The sequence below is a fragment of the Mastigoproctus giganteus genome, chromosome 11 (assembly GCF_048544385.1).
Source record: "Mastigoproctus giganteus isolate SK-2022 chromosome 11, ASM4854438v1, whole genome shotgun sequence".
Taxonomy (NCBI): domain Eukaryota; kingdom Metazoa; phylum Arthropoda; class Arachnida; order Uropygi; family Thelyphonidae; genus Mastigoproctus; species Mastigoproctus giganteus.
The window spans coordinates 75,821,586-75,831,885 of record NC_143585.1 but is presented as its reverse complement, the minus strand read 5'-3'; the positions used below and the strand labels follow the sequence as shown (position 1 = coordinate 75,831,885).

The following is a 10,300-nucleotide window of genomic DNA, read 5'->3' as shown; positions in this document are numbered from 1 at the left end:
TTTCAAACACTTAAGAATTTTTTTAAAATTAATTGCAAAGATTTGAAATTCTGACTTGCAAAGATCTGATATTCCCAAACAAAATCTTTTCTATAAAATTTTCTTCATTTTTGAATATATAAAAGTATAAGTTAATATGGAAAACTACTATACCGCTAGGTCAGCCATTATGGAAGGAAGAAACCCAAGGTCTGAGGGGACCAGATGTTGGTTTGATAGAATTGTGAAAAATAACATGGGGACCTTACGGCAATCTGGCGAAGGGGACCAAAATTTACAGTTTCGTTTCTGGAACGTTACACGTTATTTTAAATTATCTTTAAAACCGTGTTAATAGAGTTCGTATCGAATTCCGAGGTACTATCCAAAAATTCATTCTCACCATTATAATTTTGTTTCGGACTGCCTCAATGGAAAAATAAAAAGTATCCATTTAACAGTAGGGAAATCCCCAAAGACTTTTCTGTCTCGGTTAGTTTCATTTCCTGGTTGTACCCTTCACCACAATACATCCTCTGAATAACTTCCCGTGTGTGTATACGCACAGATCTCACTGCGTTTGTCTACCCACTACTCCCTTGTTCCTTCCTAGAAGTTTTAGTTATGTTGCGTGTCATAGAGTCCAGGTGTTTATGACAGCTTCCTCATCACGGTTTACTTATCAACATCACAAACCTTTCCTTATTAAGTGGTCCGAAACAGTTCTGCGTGGAAATGAGCATCAATTTTTCCCTCCAGTACCTTGTTTCTTCTATAAAGCTTTGTGTATCTTCTCTCGACAAGGGCGATAGTGATGTTTGTAGAAGAGTCACGTGAACCACACAATATCTCCGCTATATAAGACAGTGTGTATTGGCACAGCATTTTATCTAGAAAGTACACGGACAAGGTGAAAGTCAACTAACCGACTTCAAAGTTATTCCTTGTTCTGGACTTTCTTACAGATAAACCAAACTCAAGAGTTTCGTACGGAGTTTGTTAAAGTGGACTTAGGTGAAAAGCTGTAAGTACAATACTCTTCAAAGTTTGAATGCAATGTAGTATTGTTAAAGTCAAAACCATCACACCTCATGGTTTATAGAGTTTCGAATGAACAACAGCTCAATCGTTTGGGGACGATTGAGCTGTTGTTCATTTGATATTATTTAGTTTTATTACTTTTATCATCAAGAATTACTGAAAGTATTGTTTTTCTGTATAAAAATTGTGCTATTATAAATTTTCTGTAGTACAGTATTAGAAACAAGTTTTCTTCAAAATTATTTAGTAATAAGTTCCTTTCTTCAATACTTTTAATGAACGCGTTCTGTAATTGGAGATGTAGAAGTGAAGTTAATTGCTGGATGTTACGATGTTACTTTGAAATTACTGCAAACCACAATCATAACCAAAACGTAAAACGAATAGAAACGTGATTATTTGTCAAACAGCCCCGGAAAGGGCTAAAGAACTAAACTCCTGTCAAAATAAGGAATTTCCTGATGCAGAATTGAAGACAGAATTTCAACAATCCGTAATACGTTATTTTATAATTTTCCGAATAGCAAATTCTTAAAGATTACTTATTTTCTATAAAGACTGATTAATTTGGTTTCGATGTTTTGGATGGCTCTGGTTCCTGAGATGGTTTAATATCGGATTTAGTATTTATAACAGAAGTTTTAAGGTAGATTTTGAATGGTATAATCTCAATCAGAATTGGTGGATGTCCTTAATACCTGCACAAAACTAGTTTCAGGCATTAGCACATGCATAGTGCGCTGTCTTCACCATATCCATCTAATAATTCGACTCACAGTGGATGGATTTAAATGAAATTTTACCCTTTTAAAAAATATATAATCTGAACAATAGAAATCTGGAAATTATTTTTTCTTTTTGTCCTAGTGTAATAACTGGACTCCCAGTGCACGGATAGGATATTCATGAAATTTTAGATTTGAACCTTTCAGAAAGATTTGTAGAGCATTCTAAATTTCATTAAAATCGAACCAATAGAAATTTGTCGACCCTGCCCAAATTTCATTGCCCTATTTCAACAGAAATAGGGCAATTATTATCATTATTTTTTTATGATAATAATCATATAGATTATCCATGTACCGTATATTGTAGCTAAAGCACTGAATCATTTGTTGGTCCGAGTGCATTGGTTGGAGGATGAATGGCAACGTGGCGGATGTATAGAGACGATATTTTCTCAGATTACCCTTAAAAGTCATTGCTTTTTTCCCCTTCTTTTATTAAATCATAAATTAGCGTTTGCAATCCGCCTGAAGTGTAACGCACTACATACATTAACTAACTTGTTCTGTTGCTTCTTCTGGTAGACCTGAATAAACCTGAATGATTAAGTCACGAGTACTTGTTTTGTCTCCAAAGTTCCCTGAGATCTTTAGTAATATAATGACTATGGCCATCCATATTCAAAAGCAAGAGCTGAAGTATCGTACATTATGGAAATTACTGAAAGTACTTGACTCGCAGTATGGAGATCATTGAGAGGTTCACCTTTGACTCAATAAAAGCAAAATCCCGAAAAGATCATTCAGTCTTCGCCTCTGGAAATTGGTTTTATCTTTCTGAACTTAGATGTCACAAGTCTTCCGAAATCCCATCTCTTTGTTTAAATTAATCAGAAAGAAAGTATTAGTGTGTCATGTTTTCGCTGAATTATTAGTCGTATACATAAAAGGACTGGCAGGTACCAGAAATTTCGGTTTTTTCGCTGTTTCGTCTCGCTGAATATCCTTGCAAATTTTCAACAAAAATATGTCAGATTTAAGCGTTTACTTTAAAATGAAATACTTCTAAACATTGACTGACTTCTGACAAAGGTTCCCAAACTTTTATACCTTGCACCCCCTTAACATATTTCATCTCCCCTTTCCCGAACTAGTGCAAATAAACAGTATGACATAAAATATAGTTATGAGTGTGAATAATTTTGTAAATTACTGTGTATATATATCAATACATTTGATCTCAAAAATTGAAATAAAATATGCTTTTCGCTTTCCAAATAACCAGCAGACATCGCTAAAATAACAGCGCCCTAATAGACGCCATAAAAAAACAAAGATGTGGGTGCTTACATGTTTTGATTATACGTGATATTATAATTTTAAAATTGTAAAATAATTATAATTAAATATACATAGCAACAACAACTTCTTTTTTGCTATGTATTTTTATTTAATTCATAATACTTCTCTTCCAGATATGGCAAGGCAATGAAAAAATAACGCCACCAAGCATGCAAGTCCAAACCATGCGTTATAAATCAAGTGTAGAGTGGTAGCACCATGGATCCACAGATATTCGACTATGAAAATATAACCCTTTCTCAAAGCGACATAGGAAGGGACCCACGTATTCCTCGATGGATCAGCACCCTCGCCGTTGTATGCTGTATTATTTTTATCGTTGTTGGTTGCCTTGGTAACTCAGTGACCATAGTAGCGTTAGCAGCGTGTAACAAACTCAGGAATGCTACAACAGCTTTTGTGATTAACCTGTGCATCGCGGACTTGCTCTTTTGTGCTATCAACCTTCCTATTACAGCTTCCCGCTATATATACGAAGCTTGGGTGTTAAGTGATGCTCTATGCATTGTGTTTCCTTTCTTTTTCTATGGAAATGTTGCAGTAGCATTGATGTCTATGATGGCCATCACATTAAACAGGTAAGATAATTTTGTTACTAATAATCTATTAACGAAATTTATGCTACTCTCATGTATGGGTGAAGTTAGTGTGAAAAAGAAGATGGTGATTATATATGAATGTTTATTACAAATTAATTCCTTCTGCAGGTTCATAATGATCAACCATTTCGAATTGTATAGTCGGATCTTCCAGAAGCCTTGTGTCGCAGTGGTCATAGTGTTCTGCTGGGTTTTCAGTTTCTCCATGTTACTACCTACCCTCACCGGATCTTGGGGTAGATTTGGATACAATCCAAAAACTTTCTCTTGCACCATTCTTCAGGTAGACGGAGAGTCTCCTAAACAATTTCTTTTCATTCTGGCATTTCTCGTGCCCTGCATTGTCATTGTGGTCTCATACAGCTGCATATTTTATAAGGTAAGTGTTGTCATCATTAAAGTATTGATAGCTTCTATAGATTACAGCAAGGACAGGGTGTGGATCTTCTATAAATGGAAACAAATATAGATTGATTGTCTTCCTGCCGGTTAGTAATTCGAATCTTCGTCTTTAGAAAAAAACAGAATCAGGATCGTTGTTGTAGGAGCATCAGCGACTAAGGTAATATTGCTCCGTGTATACTGTTTGTAAATTGCGTGTGGTTGATTTTCTCTTTGCTGAACGAAAAACCTGATTTTCTGGGAGAAAAAACCTTGCTACCTCGCCTGAGACCGAATAACTCAGCCACGTTGATCACGATTGTCTAAGGCAGTGATTTTCAAACTTTGGGATGTGAACCAAACATGGGATGTCACTGATTCATCGGAAATAGGGAACTTTATATCAGTCAGAAATTATGTTAACAAAAAACACTTTAGCTGCATTATTTGAATAAAAACTTCATGTTCGAAAGCCACTACTACTGATACAGCACTTATGGAATGCATATCCAGAACAGGGTTATTAGCTGAGGGATACATAAAAAAGCGTAACAGTATTTAAAAATAAATAAAAATAGTATTTCCCGGATTGCACCTAATTAATTTATCGTACACAAAAATTAAAAAACGTATACTCCTCATCGGAATCATGATTTCAGAAGGAGATATAACTAAAAAATTTCCCTCCCTTAAATCAGCATTCCATTAGATAAATTTATTCTAATTTTAACTTTATTATCTTCGTACATTCATTATGTCTTAAATAAAAATAAAATAAAAAAGAATCACGGCTACGACTTCTGCATACATAAACACACCATTAGTAAAGCCTTCATGAATTTGTAATCAAAAGCATGGCAAAAAAAGGACCTTATTTCTTAAGGAATCTGCATCAGGATATTACAAAGACTTAGAAATGTAAATGAAATTCAGCTAATTTTAATACAAACATACTCAAAAGAATTTATTGTGAATGTATGTGTGTAAACTATAAGTCTAAGCTGATCTTTCTAAAAATGCCTGTTTTGTGTGGCCCATATATTATGTTATAAATTGATATCATTACAGTACTTGGACTTTACTCTCTTGAGGTATAAATTACACTATATATTTTTAAAAATATAAAGAAATAATAATTGAAATAAATTTTATTACCCATTGAAGGTCCGCCGTAGTGCAAAGAACGTAGCATCTCATACCCCCACCAATAAAACAGCTCCAGTTTCACTCTCACATCAGATGTCTCATAGACTGGATGAAATCAGACTGACAAAGTTGATGATGATCATCTTTTGCTCCTTCTTGCTTTGTTATCTACCCCTGGTGATTATGAACGTGCTTGAAGATAAAATAAGGTAACGTATGAAATTTATCGTTTTTAACATCTATTTAATTGTAAAATGCCTTTAAAGTAATCATTTTATAAAAGTTTAAATATTGACAGTCTCCATGTTTCATTCTACATCCAACCTTTGAAACTTGTACAAAACAGGTGTAAATGACGTTACCAAATGTCTCAAACCTTACTAGATGGATTTATTGCGTTAATCTATGGCTGGGTCTGTCACATCTAGTCTATTTTTAGATGGATTACTTTCTACGGGAGAGTAACGAAGTAAGTAGGCAAACATTTAGCCTGTAGACAACAAAAACGAATTCAATCAGCGACTTATCCAAGGCAATGGGATGTTGGGCACTGTTATTAGCAGTGGCGACTCTTATATATGGGGGTGCTGCTTCTTAAAGTTACATTAAAGTGCCTTGGTTATAAGACATGTAGACAGTAATAATAATAATAAGCAAGTTAAAAATGCTACACAACATTAACTGGACACTTACCATTAACAGATTTGGGTAATCTCGAAATTTTATTTAAAAATAAAATACTAAGTTTTTATTTGTTGAAAATAGATTAACTGTTTCATTTAAATTTTGGTTCACTGTTCAAATTGGCACCTGCTCGATCCGCAGTTCCTTTGACTCGTTTTATCACCTCTAAAAAATGCGTATTGACAACCTGCCAACTAGGCACTGACTCAACCAAACGGGGCCAAAATGTGGAACTGTGTAGCGTACAGTTCCACCCATGGTTAAACTTCGAAGTTCAAAACGATTTCGTCTTTTTATTCATTTGAAATGATTATTGGAAATAGAGGATGAGTATAATATATGCGGGCCTGTTAATAAAAAGATTCTTTCCGTTGCATTGGTCTTCCCAAAATTTCATATAACTCCGTTGACTGTATATTTAGATTTAAAAAGCTGGGGGTGCTGCAGTTCAGCAGTGCCTACCATTGAGCCGCTCCTGGTTATTAGGAAGGTGAATTAAAACAAGTTCGAAGCGTGACAGTTCCTATCAGGATGGAGGGAATCAACAAACAAAACAAGACGTTTCGTTTGCTCTTTATTACAGTTGTGTATGCAGTTTTTCAATAGTGTTGAGGGTAAGGCGTCACCGGTGGTTCCCAAAACTGCGCCTTTTCGAATAGACAGTACGCCCAAAGCGGATCGGCCTGTAGAGGTCAAGGAAGCAGCGTAATGCGGCGGAAGTATCCTCAGTCTTCAAGAATGGAAACTGTCGGTCTAAGATTGCTTCGGGAAAAGTTATGGTAACCGTTTTCTTTGTACATCGGGCTTTTTTGTGCTAGACTTTAAAGAACCTGATGTTAACTGAATTCGGAAAGGAATGCCGATACTTTGAACAGCCTGCGCCTCAGCATCAAACGCAAGTGACCGCAATGACTGACAGAAAGAATCATTCTACTTCATGATAACGTATCCAAAAGTTAGCAACACTGATTCACATATTGCTTTAAACAATAAACCGAAAGGCATTCAAACATTCTCGCGTACAGTCCAGATTTTCCACCACGTGACTCTTGCATTTTTCTGTTGAAAATGTTTTCAAAAGAATGTCGTTTCAATTCAGGCGCTGAACTCAAAACAGCAGTCAAGAATTTTTGGAATAAGAATTTATATGGTACAAGTAAAATAATTGGATTCATGCGTATCCTAAAAGTGTTTTTTCTTTAAAATAATATATTTTTAAAAGCTCTTTAAACATGTTTTAATTGAGCAACTCATATTTACAGACAATAATCCAAAACAAGGAAAACAAAACCATATTTAAAATCTGTAAAAATGTTAAAAACAAAAGAATATTTTGTTCATGTTATTTTTAGGAAGTATTAATTGTTTCAGGGTACCCACCATTCATGTGTTGGCCTCTATTCTAGCATGGATGTCTTCGTGCATCAACCCAGTCATCTACGTAGCAACCAATCGCCAGTATCGTCAGGCCTACACACGTTTGCTATGTCGCAACAGACAAAACTTATCTACAGGAAGCTGTGAATCGAAAACGCAGTCTAGCGCGTGCAGTTCGAATTGCTGTAGCGTGATGACTCACGTCACTCACTCGTCTTGTTCCTTAGAAAGAGGAAAGAAACAGACGCAACCTCTCGAAGTTCCGGTGTGATGATGTGGAGAGATTCGTACGCATTCTTTGCTGCATGATTAGAAATTGTCAAAATCATTGTCTATTTTCATTCATGGTTATGTCTTCGAATAACGCGCACGGTACTTTGAGATTTGTAATTTCGATTTCATGTATACACACGTTATATAATGTATTCAAGGACTTAAAAATAAATATTTCACAAAGAATTGAGTTTTATTCACTTACAGGATATCATAAACTTATATATAATAATTTTTATTATAGTTATTTTACCCTATGTTACTGTTAGAAATGGCGGCAAGTATATTTATTTAAATAAACATGTTAATTTCAAAGTAGAATAGAAATCTGTTGGTCTCTTGTTGCTAAGAGACCATCTTTAATTTGATTGTTAGACTCGCACGCTCTTCCATTGTCGTAATTAACACGAATTTCTTCTATTGTTGCTAAGTGCTACTCTTGGCATTGTTGAATAATTGTTGAGTGATAATAATCAGCACTATTGTTTCAACTTCATTATTTTAATGTGGAAAAAGTTTTTTTTTTTCTATCATTCCTCTTAATTTCTGTCATAAATAGACATTTTTTCAACATTTCCTGACTGAATAAGGATGGTCACGCGCAGGTCAAAATAAGAAAAAACATATAAATTACAGGAAGCGTAATGGAGATGAAAAGAAAGAAATAAAGATGCCCATAATTCCAAAAGAAAGTCCGGTTAACATAGGTAACTCATATCACGTATTCATCTCTTGGTAGTTCCCCAAAGCCTCTTACCACCATTCTCTAGGATTAGCGGTAAGTCCATTCTCTGATGATTGATGCCGCTGATGGCATATGGCGCTTCAGATGATAATGGAGGGACGCATTATCCAAGGCAGCGCATCCTCAGTGTTGAGTGATGGCGAACTTTGGATTATGATAACGGCACCCGTCTGCTGCCTTTTTTTTTTTTATTTGACTCAGGAAACTTGGATTTCATTCTGAGATGGTAAAAGCTGTAAAAGAAAGGGCGATTAGGGGACAGTTGTATTTTTTGAATTGTCTCCAACTCATAAGAGTCCCATGTGCAAAGGGGCATATTCCCTTTCTCTGTATCAAATATAAAGGAAAAAAAAAAAAAAAAAACGACCGAAAGAATTCATAAACATTTGACCATTCTATGCTGCCATCTAGAGTCAAATGAATACACCAATTAGTCCCACAGCAACCTAAGGGTTCCCCTCCTCTTACGAATCCCATTCCCTTCTATCATCAAAACCAAAAAGCTTAATTTATTGTGCACACTTTTTTGCCCTCTCCCCCTCAAGAAAAAAAACCCTGCACCTATAGTCTTCCACCATCATTATAAAAACAAATAGTGGTTCTTTAATATATACTGCTCAACCTATATGTATAGGAGTTTCAGCTAGCCACTGTCTACACCACTCAAAGAATAATTGGCAGGAGGCGGTCTGGTTACAAAAACGGGTGGACAAGAGTTTCGCTTTTTACCGAACCTGGACCATTCTAGCTGATTGGTTAGTAACCATCTCACTATGGGTTCAAAAGGGCACAGAACTGAGAATGGTACGAGTAGTTATTTTATTTATTTCATTTGGCCCTGGAATTCAACCACTGGGCCAATTTTCTTTAGTCAAGTAGCTGGTGGACATATCCATTATTTGGCCATGAAGAGCGAGACAGATCTCTTGCCTTTATTTACTCAGAATAAAAAGAAAAACGGTTATAATATTTAAACAAAGCGGCACTCAGGTAATAAAAGATTTCGCGTGGCAGAAGAAATAAACGTTAAAAACAGGCTAATTAACAAGAAGAACGTGACAGTATGACAGTGAAATAAATTGGCCAAGTACACGCGAGAGGGGAGATCTAGTAAACCTTAATGTACACAGAATTAAATGAAATGCAAAGATGCGGCGCGAGCGGTGGTGTTCTCCGCTACAGACGTCAAAATGGACGCAAGGCGAAAACAGCCAGGTTATCCGCAATTCAAGAAATGTCAACCGCCACTCTAACCGAAGATTAGGAACTGTATAATCCCTAAAACCTCTTCAAAAATACGTAAAAAATTCTTTGAAGGACACTTAAGAGAAAGATTGTTAACTGACGAATAAAAAATATACTTAAATTCGAAGAGGATAGTAATTGCCCATCGTGCAGTTCCCACCATTAAAGAATTAATCTCTCTCTCTCTCTCTCTCTCGGGGGCTCTTTTTCAAGTTTGTGCATCTAAAAACAGTAAATCAAGACTGTCCAGATTCCCCAGACCATGCGACTGTTATTAACCTATTTTATCCTGATTTCCAGTTATTATTTTCTTTTGCTTTCTTTACTCCACAGGGGCAAAGATTATATGAAAACGTGAGGGGATTGGTGAAGTAGCTTAAAGCTCTTATTTCAACTCTCACGTAACCAACTTAGAGCTAATGCCCTTATGGAAGGAAAACAAGATACATATGTGAGAGAGAGCTGTACGTGTTGTGAATGTCTCCGTGTTCGGCACAGATGTAACCTCAATCAGGTCTTCATTGGAGTGCATAGAAAAGAGTTTTATTAATGCAATGAAAAATATAGCTTTTTTTCTGAGAGTGACGGAAGAGTTAAGGAAATGATAGAAGGAACCAGTATAGTGTCTTCTCTATATGAAACTCTTAGAGCAATAAGAGATGAATGGGGGAATAAAATCCCAAAGTCTGTTTTATATCAAATTGTATACCAGCATACCACGTGACTACCCTGTACAGAACAAA

General features: G+C 35.7%; 1 protein-coding gene across 2 annotated transcripts; it reads left to right on the top strand.

Annotated features, from left to right (window-relative positions):
• The first annotated feature begins 792 nt into the window (after nt 1-792).
• LOC150078137 (protein trapped in endoderm-1-like) lies at nt 793-7,653 on the top strand. Of its 2 annotated transcripts, none has more exons than XM_090385210.1 (5): nt 793-1,003; nt 3,221-3,685; nt 3,815-4,085; nt 5,252-5,442; nt 7,289-7,653. In XM_090385210.1, the coding sequence occupies exons 2-5, from the start codon at nt 3,306-3,308 to the stop codon at nt 7,563-7,565; spliced, it is 1,119 nt and encodes a 372-aa protein (XP_090241336.1). In that variant the 5' UTR covers nt 793-1,003; nt 3,221-3,305; the 3' UTR covers nt 7,566-7,653. The 2 variants fall into 2 exon arrangements, with proteins under 2 accessions (XP_090241336.1, XP_090241337.1); XM_090385211.1 differs by having other exon boundaries at nt 7,324-7,529.
• Nucleotides 7,654-10,300: the final 2,647 nt, after the last annotated feature.